Raw genomic sequence first — 16,543 nt, 5'->3', positions numbered from 1 at the left:
GTTTAAACAATCAATTTTCAAAACGTAATAACATTTTTGTAGACCTTCCAGCTACGTACCTTCTTCGGTAAAGTCTTTCCAGCATCTTCCAGACTATATGCTAACGTATTGAGTCACGTGATTGACGATAAACTTAAGCCGCTAAGAGCAAAAATGTAAAAAAGTATGTTTTTTCATACTAGTTTCCATATAAATTTGAAACACGATGCGGAAAGCGAGGATGCAACTAATCGAGCCCATATTTTGCATGGTTAATTGGGGTCCCAAAACGATTCAGAAAAACCTTGATCTCAGTTGATCGGACGAAGTTTGCGTTTTTCCATACAACTGCGCCCCACTCTAATACACACAGCCACAATCTCTTAATCAGACCATACCCACTCAAAACCCTAGACCATTCACAAGCTCACTTCCAGCAGCTAACACAAGTTCGCATCAACCACAAGAACACCCATCTCACACCACAGACCGTACACGAGTTATGCACAGCAATGCATTGCCTACAAATATTGCAACACACCATCCCGACAAGTTTTACTTTCCAACCGCCATGGTAGTAGTAACCGACCGAAATGGGAGCTCTAAAATCGCCAGAAGCACTCCTAGACTCCTGTTCAGAGTATTGTTTTGCTACTTCAGAGTTTTGCCAAAATCTAAGGCTGCCTGCATCTAAAATCAATCTCGCAGTTTCGGGAATTGGTGGTTCAGTCGTTCAGTCATCGAAATTAGTTGAAGCTGCTATTTCTCCTCGGTTCCAGAGCATATCGTCATTTAACGAAACCATGCAGTTGCACGTTCTTCCTAAGTTGGCAACCACCCTTCCAATCGAATATGTCCACATTCAACAGTTAGCAGTTCGGAAGGCATAGTTTCTTGCTGTTGGATTTCTGAACCCAGTCCAGTAGGACTTGATCATCGGGCCGAATATTATTTCGATCTACTTAAAGAGGGGTCGCATCAAGATGTCGGATGGTGGACCTACATTTCAAGAAACCGTATTCAGCTGGGTTGTTTCTGGTCGCGTTCCGAGCAAAACAAGAGAGATTCCAAGAACCATGACCTACATGTGTTCAACTACAGATCTTCGGGAGTTGCTGGCAAGATTCTGGGAGTTGGAGTCCTGTACCAACAAGAGTACTTTCTCAGTAGAGGAATCGATGTGTGAGAAAATATTTCGTCAGACTACAGTACGCGACAACGAAGGTAGATTTGTTGTCACTCTGCCCAAGAAACAGCACGTCATCGATCAGCTGGGAGATTCGAAACCCAGTGCTGTTAAACGTTTCTATGGACTAGAACGTCGCTTCGAAACCAATCGTGAGCTGAAGGCTCTGTACTGTAATTTTATTCAAGAATACTTGATGATGGGACACATGCGCGAGGTCACTTCGGAGTAGTAAAGGTCCCTCGTACTATTTACCTCACCACGCCGTTTTAAAACCGGAAAGTACGACAACGAAGTTACGCGTTGTATTCGACGCTTCGTGTCGTTCCACTACAAGGGGTGTCGCTGAACGATGGACTGTTGGTTGGACGGTTTTCATCAGTTTGTCGTAGTGGCGGACATAGCTAAAATGTACCGCATGGTTAAGGTTTCCGGCAAGGACCAGCCCTTCAGCGCATACTTTGGAGAAACTCTACCAGTGATCGCTTGAAAACCTACGAGCTCACAACTGTTACATACGGCACCAGTTCCGCCCCTACCTAGCAACAAAGGTGCCTTCAGCAGTTAGCCACAGAAGCTGCAGCAGTTCGAAAGGGATTTTATGTGGACGATTTTCTCATGGGTACCGACGATCAGGAAGATTGCAAGATTCTGGTTGCTGAGACTCTTGACCTGATGAACTCTGCCGGTTTCACTTTACGGAAATGGAGCTCAAACAGTGCAGAAATTCTCGAGAACATTTCCGTTGATCTGCGCGATGAACGGACCACGCTGGAGTTGGATTCGGCATCTTCACCAGTCAAAACTCTCGGACTGATCTGGGAGCCAGCTTCTGACATGTTGCGTTACGCTGTTCCACAATGGAATCCTCAAACGCCAATCACCAAGCGTATCGTTTTATCCGATACCGCACGAATTTTCGACCCGCTTGGTCTCGTAGGTCCAGTTGTGGTACAAGCGAAGATATTTCTGCAGTCACTCTGGAAGGAAAGCTGTGATTGGGACAGTCCGCTATCAAACGAGTACCAGCAGTATTGGCTTGAGCGGCTTCCGCCGCAACTTGATCGATCTAGAATCTCTTCAATTTCCTAGACGGACATGCTATACGCATGGCCTAGACGATGTAGAAATACATGGTTTTTGTGATGCTTCGGAGGCGGCGTATGGAGCGTGTTTATACCTCCGTTGCGTTTTGAGAGATGGGTCAACTGTCGTCAGGTTGATAACGTCAAAGTCCAGAGTGGCACCTTTAGAGGATCTGGGTCGCAAGAAGAAGAAAAATCTATTCCTCGTTTAGAACTGTCTTCGGCACTTTTGTTGAGCCACCTTTACGAGAAGTTTGCCAGCAGTCTTCAACTTCCACTGAAGTCACATTTCTGGACAGATTCCATGATTGTGCTGTTGTCGTCAATCCCTTCCCGTTGGCATGTTTTTGTCGCCAGTCGAGTATCAGAGATACAACACATTACTCAGAACGGATCCTGGAATCACGTTGCTGGAGCTGAAAACCCTGCCGACATTCTGTCACGTTGTGCGACGGCAGTTCAGCTGCAATACCAATCATTATGGTTTGAAGGCCCTCTTTGGCTCCGTCAGGATCGCTCAGCATGGCCAAAATCTACATCAATACAGCCAAGAGATGATAGCTCGCTTTTAGAAGAACGCAGTACAATATCGCTTCCAGCCCAGTCAAAACCTCCAAATGAACTTTTTTCTCTTCGATCATCGCTCACAAGTCTTGTACGTCTCGCAGCTTGGATGCGTAGATTTGCACAACAGCTCTCCCCACGCTCGCGCAGCCAAGCTTGAAGGAAATCTCTCCTTATGCGAATTGAAAAGATTCCCTGAACAATCTCGTGCGTATCGCTCCAGCAAGACAGTTATGCAGAAGAAGTTGCAGAAATAAAACAGGGTCGGCAGTTGAAATCATCGTCAAAACTTTCGTTGTTACATCCAATTGTCATCGATGGAACACTTCGGGTCGGCGGCCGGCTGGCGAATGCGCCAATTCCTGAATCTCGCAAGCATCCGATGATTTTGCATCATCAACATCCACTAGCCACGCTGGTAATGCAGCACTACCACACGAAACTTTTTCACGCTGGTCAGCAGCTCCTGATCGCATCAGTAAGGGAGAAGTTTTGGCCAACAAACGCACGAAGTTTAGCCCGCAAGATTTGTCACCGATGCGTAGATTGCTTCCGCAATAGACCCAAGGTACACGAACAGTTAATGGCAGATTTACCCTCTATACGAGTTAGTCCAGCAGCAGTGTTCCAGAAGGTAGGAGTAGACTTGTGCGGTCCATTTCACATCAAGTACCTCATCCGCCGAAGCCCGGCAATCAAATCTTATGTAGCGATTTTCATCTGTCTGGCAACCATGGCGGTGCACATGGAGATAGTGGCTGATTTGTCTACACAAGCATTCATTTCCGCCTTCAAGAGATTCGTCGCTTGCCGAGGAAAACCGCAGGTGGTGATGTGCGACAATGCCACCAATTTTGTCGGTGCTAACCGAGAACTTGAAGATCTTGGCCAGCAGTTTCTGGATCAACAGTTCCAACGTGCCATCGTCCGATCAGCAGAAGACGAAGGCATACAATTTAGTTTCATTCCCGCACGGTCTTCCAATTTTATAGGATTGTGGGAAGCCGCCATAAAATCCTTCAAGGGCCATTTTCGAAGGACAGTTGGACTCGGCATTTAAGTTACGAAGAACTGAACACAATTGTCCTGAAAGTTGCAGCCATACTGAATTCTCGCCCGTTAACTCCCTTGAGTAACGATCCCAACGACTTCTCGGCATTGACTCCAGGTAACTTTTTAATTGGAAGACCGCTCATAGCAGTCCCGGAACCAGACCTTCAAGACATTCCGGAGAATCGTTTGTCGCGTTGGCAAAAATCTCAGGACTTCATCCAGAAATTGTGGAGGGTTGGAAAACCCACTATCTGTCTGACCTTCACAATCGGACAAAGTGGACGAAACAACGCGACAACATAAAAATTGGGACCATGGTCATCGTAAAGGAAGACAATCTGTCGCCTCAAAAGTGGCAACTGGCTCGAGTGGTAGAAATTTTCCCCAGGATCGGACGGCAATGTCCGTGTAGTAACCGTCCGGACAAAGGATGGGTCTTTCAAAAGGGCCATTTCGAAGATTTGTGTCCTTCCTATCAGGGACAATGCGTCCCCTTCTGAAGAATTCTAACGTCATATCGCCATCGCTGGTGTTCCGGCTACGCGGAGGTCACCATATTGGAGGCCTCCGCTTACCAGTTCAAGTAGATGTATAATAATTTATTGCAAAAAGCATGGAATGTTCTTCCCCCATAGCCAATCGCCCCCGGTGCGGGGAGCGTACCAACTCGCCACCATCATCGTCCACTCCGTCGTCATTTGAAGTCGTCTTGTGTTGTCAAGCATGATCTATATGTGGTCTTCCTGGAAGCAATTGAATTCATCTTAATATAGTCCGTTCATAACAGTTCGTTCTCACATCCTGGAGTAAATCCATCGAGCATCAGGTACCGATGTCCGATGTCTATTCCGTTGCTGTAGGCACCGACGAGCATTCTTTAGGGACTGATCAACCCATATGAGGACCATAGTCAACTGCTCAACAGCACCAATGAACTCCAGTGAGGCAACTGCATTCGATTCCCACGATTCCGGTCGTTATCATCGGTGGTTGGACCACCCGCGGAGGCCAGGAGGCCTCCGCTCCAGGCAAGTCTCGTTATTCTTCATAATTTCAATATAAAAGCACCCTCTCATCTGCAGAAGCGACTGATGCCCCCTCCCATTGCCCATCGGCGAGGACAACGATGACAACCAGGACGACAATTTCAATATTCCCCACGGCGATGATGATCCATTCGAAGCTATTTCAACCAATCGGTACTTCCAAGTCTGCAGATGTCCAGTACAGAAGTTACAGTCCAGCAATTCTTCACCGTTCGAACCCGTTAATTGATACAGTAATCAAAAGATCTTCGTATAGCTATCCATCCATCACCGATTTTGTTTACAACTTTATAGTTTTGTCGGTCCGCATGAAAAGCGATCGATCGATAACAGTAGGCCAAGGTCATAGTTATGTATACATATAGAATCAGTAAAACTCAGGAGAATCATTTGCAAAATCAAACAGAACTAGGTAGTACAGTGTTGATCGCTGAACCATTAAAAATTTCTCAATTGAAATGCAGAGATTTCAAGGCGGCCGGCATGTTCAAGCACAGCAATATCGGCCCTTCTGGCAACGCGGATAAGATCAACAATTAGCAGTCAATAGCGATCTCTCTTTATCATGTGGTCATCTGATTCCCTTCCTTATCACTGCTATCAGGTAGAGCAATAGGAGAGATCGTCTCTCATTCGTCTGGAGAAACTCTCCACTGAGCCTCAGTATCACTGTCGATACCGGGCAGTAGTTAGTTATCATCCAACAGCGCGCGAGTTTGCATCGAAATATAATTTGTTCTCCAAACCATATCGAGCAATAAATCGTTGTCCTGTCGTTTACAAGTACAATAAACAAGTAGTATTTTCCATAGCTCGCGAGTTTTAGTTTGGAATGACGAAATTCCATACAGTGTCCGAAGGTTATTAACGCGATCCCGGTACGGACAGTGAACATACTTTGATGCTCACACTAATACTATGATCAAATTTGTATAATACATACACTAACACGGTTAACGCTTGATCTGTAATTATAGGTTTCGCGAAAAGTTGATTATTGCATTAATAAAATTAATTCTTATTTGCACCAATTGAACTTTTTTCAAGTGAATTTATATCACAGGTGACCATTATAATACAATTAAACTAATTCCATTCAATTGGTAGTGGTTTGTACCAAGAAAGCAAATAATTAAAAGATTTTACACCTATCCCAGGTGTCAGACACTGCGGGGGAAGTGGATAATGTTCTAATTACGCATTTTTTTCTTCCCTCCAGGGTTTATTTCGATAGCTGTGAATCTTAATATGTTCCTTATTTGTTATCATTGTGATTCCAGTGGTGATTGGACTCATATAAATGAGAAAATGCCTGATTAATTCACCTATCGGTATTGATGCCTTCACATGTTTTACATATGAAAAAAATGTATAAGAAAGTGAAAAATAGCACTGATAGGTAAATATATTGTATAATTCACATACATTTTTACTCATAACAAGTTTCGCCATTGAATGCATTTTTTTTTTTGCGAACAAATTGGTTAAGGACAAGTGCTTAAGAATAGCTGATAATTTTGTACGTGCTTTGCGCACATACAGACATCATCTCAATTCGTTAAACTAAGTTGATTAGTTTATAACCCTGTAAGTCCCATTTTTCCTCAAAAAAGTTCATCTTTGGGGCGAACATCTAGACTTAGACACTTAGTGTTCGAGGCGGCAAAACCAGCCCTCCCCTAGCTATTACGAGAATTCCTTGAGGATCTATTCCGTTAATGTAATGAAATTATTCAACAAAAGATACTCAGAGCATTGATTTTAGTTATATGTAATAGACCTCTTCATGTTTTCAAAAAGTATCAAAAATTCAACCGGTCAGCTAAGAATTAAAATTCTTATGCTAAAATAAGTCTCCTGTCAAATTTTCAGCTAATTCGGATAAAATTTCAAGGTGGCTCAAGTCGATTTAGTGTTTTTGGGCTATTTTCAATTTTGGAAAAAATCTAACAAGAGATATAAACGTCGAAAACTATCGCAACAACCTCTATACGGAAGCTTTTGGTGTGCTCTACAAGTCTTGTGATCATTGCGATTCGTTCCGTTCACGTTTTGTCCATGTTAAAGTGATTTTCAAGCTTTTAAGTGCATAAAAATACTGTTTCCCCCAAAAGTCGTTGTTCTACAAAATTCTTGAGTTTATGACAAATGATTGTTAATTTATTATATTATAGTTCCTCTTTTATCCCTGGAAATTTGAGTAATATAATTGCCCATGTACGATTTACCGTTAAATTCTTAAAAATCAGAAGCTGAACATTTGTCATAAATTTGCACGCTGAGATTTCTTTAAACAAGTTGTTCAAACAAAGAAGCTTCGATTTCACTTGTTACTACAATGCACTCAATGTTAAAAGCATGCAGACATATGATGAATTTAACAAAATTTGGAAGTCGTTTGTTGTAAGCATCAAATATCATATGATTTAATTTATGTTTTGTTCGAACAACTTGCTTGAAGAAATCCTAACGTGCAAATTTATTACAAATGTTCAGCTTCTGATTTTTAAGAATTTAACGGTAAATTGCACATAGGCAATTATATTACTCAAATTTCCAGGGAAAAAAGAGGAATAATAATATAATAAATTAACAATCATTTGTCATAAACTCAAGAATTTTGTAGAACAACGACTTTTGGGGGAAACAGTATTTTTATGCACTTAAAAGCTTGAAAATCACTTTAACATGGACAAAACGTGAACGGAACGAATCGCAATGTTCACAAGACTTGTAGAGCACACCAAAAGCTTCCGTATAGAGGTTGTTGCGATAGTTTTCGACGTTTATATCTCTTGTTAGATTTTTTCCAAAATTGAAAATAGTCCAAACTCACTAAATGGACTTGAGCCACCTTGAAATTTTATCTGAATTAACTAAAAATTTGACAGAAGATTTCATTTAGCATAAAAGTTGTGATTCTGGACTGATTGGTTGAATTTTTAATACTTTTTGAAAACATGAAGAGGTCTAATATGTAACTACTCATCACTATTGAAGGTTCAGGGTTTTCCACTTACCCCATCCCACCAGGGTAAGTGGAAAAACAACTCCTAATTTTAAAATCTATTTCCATAAATTTCAAGCGACCAATATGGTATGAATTACCGCACAGTTGGTGCGAAATTGACTGTTTTTGATAGCCCATTTTGTTTGAACGCATTTAAATCATCTAAACTGGTTTTACACTAATTCAAACATGCACTATCGATTTTTCCTTTTCCACTTCCCCCAGTGTACCTTATTTAAAACTAACTCATTTTATGAGCACGATCAAATAGAGATCTGAATAGGCAAAGCCGCGTAGTCGATAGCAGTTCTATTCGATTGACATGTATTTCACCAGGAATATTAAAAAATTTGAATTCGCATTTAGAAAAATCATAATAGAATGTCAAGTGGCGCTTATTCGTCCTCAATTTTTTTAATAATATTATTCATAACTCCTTCAATTCGATTTCCGCGAACATAACTAAAGCATTGAAATATTGTTCCAACATCCAGTCAACGAAAATTTAAAAAAATCACAAATCGCTATCCCGGATGGTGGAATTTCCAAACCTTTTGCAGGACTATTTCGTGGTCGACTTTCTAGAAACAAATTAGTATGTGAGATAGGAAATGACAAGTTCTGCTTTAATCAGAGCAATTCAAAGTATCAAGTCGCTCAGTTTCCGGCGTAACCCATTTCTATCTATCTACCACTGACTTCATATACGCAACCGTGAATAGGATTTGAGCTAATTTGTCCGTAGTGTAAATTATCGTTAAACGGAGAAAATTCAACAGTAACGAGCATTTGTGGTTTTAAGGAAAAGGTAATCAAATTTTCTACTCTTTTACTATTATCCGATGATGGTAAAGAAGACCCTAATAATAATTTAAATAGGATATAGTTGTATGTATGTATGTATGTTGATAGCCACCATCCTAGCTTGAGTCTTGCTCTGCATGCGGTTCCACAGTACGTTTGAATTGTACTTCTATTCTGTGTTCAATATATCGCGCTGTATGAAGGGCCAAAGGGGAATTTGGCGGACCCGTAAGCAGAGACACCTACGCGAAACCCGCGGAACATGAAGAATCTCCTTCCAACGTTATAAACCAACAAACTAGCAATACAATTCGCAATACTTGAAGGGCTTTCCACGGGATGGTTTTGCAAAGAAGAAGGGCGCGTCAGATCCGTTACAACTGTGGTGAAAACATGCCCATCTACAAGGATGTTATAGTATCATTTTCGCTCAGACACTTGGCGGCTTCCCACTCTAGTGTCATTCAGTTTTAACTTCCCTGATGCCCTGATGCTCCTCCCAATTCCATATTATGTTATTGCAGTATAATTAGATATGATATAAAATGAAGTAGTATTATGTGTGATTATGTATTATGGTTCTTATATTGAGATTTGAATCTCTGCTTTGTAGGAAGGCGAAGACAAGATTATTTGAAACATAATTTAAATAGGATATAGTTTGTCAAAAACTCATACGTCTGTTTGTCTACATACGTTTAAACATTCTAGGTTTTCTTAATGGTGATCACTGATCAGGGTTTCGACTTTTCGTTTCAATGAGACCAAAGCAAGCGTTTTTCGAGCTAAGGGAGAACCTTTTTTTTGTTAATGTTAAGGATTATCTTTCACTCATCAATCTTATCTTAAAATCTTGCCTATTAGATGAAAATCCTTTTTCGTTTCATCACCTGTACCCCTCACCCACTTTTCTCGAGAATTATCGCAGAACAATTACAAAATTTTAGGCCGCGCCGATTTGAACCCAGAATAGTAACAATAATAGCTGTGGGGATGCGCTTGCTCTAGCCACACCACCACGTTATCTGTATGAAGGCGTTAAGTTATTTGTTCCACATAAGCTACTACCATGTGCATTTATGGTGCCACGAAAAGATTCGAATATGAATGAAAAAGAACAAACCAACGTTTGGCGGCAATCGAAGTGAGCGAAAAATGGTTATCACTCTCCACTGCCGTAATCTGAAAAAGTGACGTATACGCCATTTTCCAAAAATAGTGTTAACAGAGTACTACTCATCGAGCTCTTTATCAGAAAAATGGAAAACATGCATGTTGTAAAATGGCTGTTACGTCACTTTTCCAGATTACAACAATCAAACTGTTTTCCTTTCCCGAAAACAGATTTCTCCCCGAAAATTTACGCAAGGGAGCATCCTGTGCTTCTGAGATTGAGTGAACATTACGAACCCTGATGGTGATACAAGTAATAATTATACAAGTAATAGTCAGTTTAGATTACGAGATTCATAACTTGTTGCAATGTTAAACGACAACTTTGACCATGAATGAATATGTACAACCCTAGTAGCACACATGTTCCACATTAATCACAGTAACTTATATGTGACCAGATTCAGTCACAATTGAGTTGCTGCAACCAATTTCATTCGACTTGTGCTGATTGGGAAGATACCAATTTTCAACATGTTCAGCCAATTTTGTCTGCCTTATTTCGTCTACTCTAGATCATATGACAGTTTTGATATGATTTCTTTACGATCCAATTTTGCACATTTGATTTGTACAGAATTTTATACTCAGGAATAATACTGATAACAACTAATGATTTTCACCGCCTGTTGCTTATAATGATTTATTATATAGAACCTTTCTCGATACATTTTATAATAAGCCGTGCAGTAAGCCGCGCATATACAAAAGCAAGACCATGCTGAGGGTGGCTGGATTCAATTCCCAGTATCGGTCTAGGCAATTTTAGATTTGCAAATTGTCTCGACTTCCCTGGGCATAAAAGTATCATCGTGTTAGGCTCATGATATAGAAATGCAGAAATAGTAACTTGGCTTAGAAACCTCGCAGTTAATAACTGTGGAAGTGCTTATTGAACTGTGAGGCGACAGTGCCCCAGTTAGGGATGTAATGCAAACAAAGAAGAAGAAGAATAATGAGCGAGAAAGGCATCATCGCCGCTGATGTTTCCATTAGAATGTTTTTAGGTGATGTTTCCGATTGTATAACATTTCACCGAAAAACTATTTCGCGGAATTCCTTTTCGCGGTTGAACATTTCGCGAAATAACATCTGGCGGTATGTAACTATCCGCGGTACGACATTTGGCGGATTGTACCTTTTCACCGAATTACTTTTGGCATGGAATGTACCATTTCGCTGAATGCACCATTTCGCGGAATATTAATAATAATAGCCTTTGTCCATTCAGCATTTCCAGAATTATTATCTGCTAGGTTTCTAAGCCATGTTACCATTTTTTAACTTTCGTTTGACACAGAGATTAACACGTTGGAACTTTTTATACCTAAAAAGTCGAAAAATTTTTGAACAATTTCCTAGACCGGCTCAGAAGTTGAAACCAGCCTTCTTCGGCATAGTCTTGCTCGGCAGCCCCGCATCTTCCCGCTAAGGAAGGCCTCTCAGAATATGTAGAAGTAGTTTTCAAACTTCAATTGCCTTATAACCGGACTGATACATCCATTTAAATAAGGCATTACGCCTGCCTTCGCCTTATACCAGGCAGACGCGTTCTTTTAAAGAAGGCATTATCAACTCCGTTCGCCTTATAACAGGCAGATGCATCCATTTAAGAAAGGCGTTACCCCTCCCTTCGCTTTATACCGGGCAGATGCGTTCCTTCAAAGAAGGCATTATCAACTCCTTTCGCCTTATATCAGGCAGATGCATCCATTTAAAGAAGGCGTTACCCCTCCCCTCGCCGTATACCGGACAGACGCGTTCTTTTAAAGAAGGCATTATTAACACCTTTCGCCTGATACCGGGCAAATGCATCCATTTAAAGAAGGCGTAACCCCTCCCTTCGCCTTATACCGGGAAGACGCGTTCTTTGAAAGAAGTCATTAACAACTCCTTTCGCATTATACCGGGCAGAACATATGGTGGGGTTTCAGGTTTTGAAACCTGCAACCCGAATCGCCGGATTCGGGTTTGAAAAATTAGTTCAATATAAGGTTCGGGGCGACTACGGGATTGTGAGATAAAAAAAAAAGTTCCGGGTCGGGTACGGACTTCAGAAAAAAATACTGAAAATTATTTTATTCAGTTTTGTTAATCGTGAGGCTAGTTCGTTGTTTGGACTTACATTGTTACACCTATCAAGTTGGATTTTTCCGGGGAAAACTTTTGTGCGGGCTTAAATGATTAAATTATGACGTGATAGGGTCGAGTACAGCTTTATGAATTCAAAAATTCTCAGCAGCAGGTCAGGTTTGCATTAAATCTAAAAAATGCCCGGATTGCATGCAATTAAGCAGAATTCAGTAAATATGTCAATGATAATTATTCTCACCGAATTATGCCAAATGGCATTCTGCGGAATGACTATCGGTGAAAAGGTACATTCCGTGAAATGACTTTCGGAAAAAAGGTGCATTCCGCGAATTGTTTTCGGAGAGTTGATACATTCCGCGGAATGTTGTACCGCGAAAAAATTCCGCGAAATGTTTTTCGGCGAAATAGTATACAACCGATGTTTCCATTAGAAAATTTAGTTTCCTTTGAGTTTCCATTAGAAAATTTTACTGAATTTTCATAAGGATCTCCCTAAATTTTACAAGTAATGTTATTGAATTTGCATTTAAGATTTTCAACAGGCGGCTTAGTGGTCACGGAAATATATATCTGGAAAAACAAATCACATATGGGCCATTGGGGTTCCGAGCATCGTGACGACTCACACAAAAATTATAGAAGTTTAATACAAAAAGTGTGACGAAGGGGCGAGGGGGATTGAAAATCGCCAAATACACAGAACAATTTATGAAGTATATCGCCAGGAATAATTCATAACCAAACAAGAGCCGCAAATTAATACGATTTTCACCAAGCAGAGTTGCCAGAATAATAATTTTGATTAATGATTATTTAAACTGACCAGTGAATCAGTGAACAATGAAAATTTTATTATTATTATGTGTGTGTTTGTCTGTGCTCGTCATCATAGGTACCAGATTGAGAACTGTGCGGGGAATTAATTGACATTTCTCCTGTTAAGTTTATAATAGGATGTTAGCATTACAAATGCTTTTATTTTAGAGCAATAGTTTCATAATATTTTATGAAAAAACTAAATTATTTTCAATAAGTTGTGTTTTGACTTTGTGATGAACTTCTCAATTTCATATAAAACACTCAAATAAAGTAAAAATGTGTTTTGGCGGGGATAATCAAGATAACGATTTCAGGGACAAAAAAAAAGCATGGAGCAGCTGTAAGTAAATGTGTCATATTATTATCGTCTTTTGACGTTTCGCTTGTTTTTCATTGATTTTGTTTCTTTTTTCGTTTTTCTTTTTCCAGAGCGCGAGTTATGGCGCTTGAACCTAGGCCTATATGTACTCTAATGAATATAAGAATTCGTCATGTTTTCATAATAATCTTTATTAATTCATACGAATACTTTTGTTCATCTGTGTATAAGCCCGGGCATTAGACTAAAAACTGTGTCCCATCTTAAGGAGTGAACATTGATCATCTAAGCTAATTCACTTCCAACGATTTAACAACCATCACACGGTGTAATAAAATGGATTATTATCGAAGTTATTTTTATTGTTTTCTTCTCTAATATACCGTACAAAAAGTCAATTGATAACCCAACAATGGATCAATCATTGTAATTTACCCCTCAAACTTGATCATATACACATTTGAAGCCTTTTTGCCTTTCTCGTATCTATATAGTTAACCTATCTTGACACGGATATAAAATTTTTAAAAACATTTTTAAAGTATTTTTAGTGTTATTTTTTATGTTTTGAAATCTTTGCTGAAACAATAATCTATCTCTGGCATCTATATTGTTCTCTGATTTTGCATATTCGCATATTTGCTATATTCTGTTCTGATTTATCAATTCTATCTTCTGACATTTTTTTTAGATGACCTTTATGAGATTCAGAATGTTTTCTCCTTTGATAATAAATGCGTATGAGCCATATGTTTTTTTTGACTCTCATCGAGTATTGTACGCAGCATCTTCCGCTAGAAAATCTGAAAGTACCTAGGCTGCTTTTAACGTTTCATGTCCGTAATTGCCCACTCGAAGAATTGAGGAATTATAAAAAAGCGAGTTTCGTTTCCATCTGAATTCTTTTTCTTCACCTGTATTGTACGAGACCTAACTTAGACTTAATACGCCAGAGTTAACCCTATTTAAAGCAGACATTCTTCATAGGAAACGTCATTGCCAGTATTTACAGCATTGTTAGTATTTGTCAGCATTTCAAAGGTAAATTTTGTTATTCATAATTAATTTCGAGCGTCTTAGGGGAAAATGTTGCACGGTTTGAAAATAATTATCTCACTTGTCATAAGACGAGTTTGTACAATCCCATTGAAACTCCACCACTTACTCGTCTTATGACAAGTGAAGACATTCCACTAAAAAGCTCAAAATAATTTTATTAACAAAAATTATCTTCCACGTAAAAACAAAATAGTGGAAGTAAAAGGAAGATATTTTTTCTCAAACCGGGTAAATTTTGTTTATACGTCTTCAAACATATCCCCTTTACTTCTTTGGCACAAACAACACCAACCTCTGCATGTAACCATGTACTTCATCTTGGCAGAGCTTATGCATATGCTCCTAGGTTTTGCAGAAGAAATAAAGCTCCTTATAAAACGATCGCAGAGTAGAGGTGGAGATTTTTGTCTCACTGAAGATTGAGATGGTGAGAAAGGACATATCCATTGTTACGGATAGAAATAAAAATAAGAGGATGTACAGGAGATGATTGGAGGCGTTGAAGAAATAGTAATGGGATAATGATCCCTAGTAACATTGTTGTAGCTACTTATGTATAATGGTTTCATAGCACACCTGAAGAGTAAATCGCTATCTTCAAAACATTATAAAATCATAATTATTACTTGGGTGCAAAAACGGGTTTTACAGCTTACCAGATTACTTCTCATAAAAGTATGAATGACCCACACAAATATGGAATCAATCAAAAGTAAGACAGTTGTGCTTGTAGCAACAATATAGCTTCCGTAACATGCAACCGGAAATGGAGTTTGCTCTGTATAACTCCATCCAATAGCCTATTTCGGACATGAAGCGTGGTAATTATAAGAAGCAGGCCAGTAAGGTTTTGGGTTTTTTAAGCAAAATGTGTTGCGAACAATATTTGGTAAGGTATGGTATGGTATCTCATGGTATGTGCCCCACAAATGATGAGACACTGTATCTAGAGGAAAATATGAACCCTTTAAAATATGGCAGACTGATAATGGACTGGACTCATAGTGCGAATGTCGGATGAAAGAAATGTGATAAGAACATTCAAAAGAGAACCATATTTGGGCTGGAAAAGATGATAATTGCTAAAAAGAATTAAAAATAACGCAAAAAAATAAACTATGTTTAGGGAGGCTTGAATTACAGAAATTAATATTTGTCAAATATTTAGATCTATTTCAAGATAGGTTTTCTACTCAAAAAAGTGTACAAACGTGTACATTTTCAATTTTGAGGATTAGTTACAATGATTGATCATTTGTTGGGTTATCAATTGACTTTTTGTACGATATATCAGAGAAAAAAAAACAATAAAAATCACTTCTTTTTTTTTTAAATCGCCGATGAAATATTTTAAAACACCCCGTACCCAGAGTTACTGTGCACGTGCTTAACTTGGTGGTGCATGAGACGCATATTTAGCTTTCTCGTATGAGCGAAGTAGGTGATGCGCTTCTAAATTGCGCGCCTCCTGCTAGTTGCTATGTTCCTCATGGGCTGCACATGCGATCCGTCTCATGCGCTCGTCGCATGAGCTGATCACCTAGTGACCCTAGTGACGAAAAATAAACAGAGTCAAGAAAAATGCACTGGTGCGCTTTTCATAGAACTTGACAACTTCACAAACATCGGATGGGATGCAGCACCTGATAAATTACAAGATGATTGTAGTTGAATAATTGCCGAAACATCTTTAGCTGGCAAGGACAGAAAGGATGTCAACAAAAAATCAAATCATTTAGACAGCAGCGACAATTTTGCTCTTTATAGGCCCCTCCATAGATAAAAAATAATCGAATTGTTTGCGTGTGAAATAAGTGCACATATAGATACTGTGAAGGTTTCATAGGCAAAGTTGTGGGATTTTGTTAATCATTCCGGAAGTAATCGTAAAATTTCAAGATGCAGTTCCCAATTGTAGACGTACATATTTTATTTATACAAAATACTCCGAAATTATCACGATTAAAAGATTCAACACCTGTAGCCGAAAGATGTATGTAACACACCACCTAATTCCTGTTTCGCTTGCGTTCAGTCAAGCTCGTTTTCTGGAAGATTTGAGGGTCCACATTATGGCCATCCGGAGAGCATTCGCTTTTTTAACGTAATAACTATTTTTTCAGAATCCTGGAAAAACTGTTGTTCGTTAACGTCCAAGGTTTGAAAATTTGTTAGCTCGAATCTCGTTGGAAACAAAAATCATAAATTTTTTGTTGATGGAAGCGCGCGCACTTGATTTTTTTGAGGTGTCATATTTATTGCGCGCTCAAAACTTTGATTCATGCGTCCCTCTATAATCCAGCACGCTTCGATTCTTATATGTTCTATGAGCCAGTTTGGTAAGAGTCTCAG

The 16,543-nt window shown here is 39.4% G+C and overlaps 1 protein-coding gene across 1 annotated transcript; it reads left to right on the top strand.

Moving 5' to 3' along the window:
* Positions 1 to 962: 962 nt before the first annotated feature.
* Positions 963 to 1,397, top strand: LOC134204664 (uncharacterized). The gene has a single exon (XM_062679442.1). The coding sequence runs from the start codon at positions 963 to 965 to the stop codon at positions 1,395 to 1,397; it is 435 nt and encodes a 144-aa protein (XP_062535426.1).
* Positions 1,398 to 16,543: the final 15,146 nt, after the last annotated feature.

This window comes from Armigeres subalbatus, unplaced genomic scaffold, assembly GCF_024139115.2.
Source record: "Armigeres subalbatus isolate Guangzhou_Male unplaced genomic scaffold, GZ_Asu_2 Contig81, whole genome shotgun sequence".
Taxonomy (NCBI): domain Eukaryota; kingdom Metazoa; phylum Arthropoda; class Insecta; order Diptera; family Culicidae; genus Armigeres; species Armigeres subalbatus.
The sequence above is the reverse complement of the archived record's forward strand: the minus strand, read 5'-3'. Positions and strand labels throughout refer to the sequence as shown.

Excerpts from the sequence above, each read along its gene's own strand:
- LOC134204664 (XM_062679442.1), top strand. The coding sequence starts at position 963 with ATGTCGGATGGTGGACCTACATTTCAAGAAACCGTATTCAGCTGGGTT.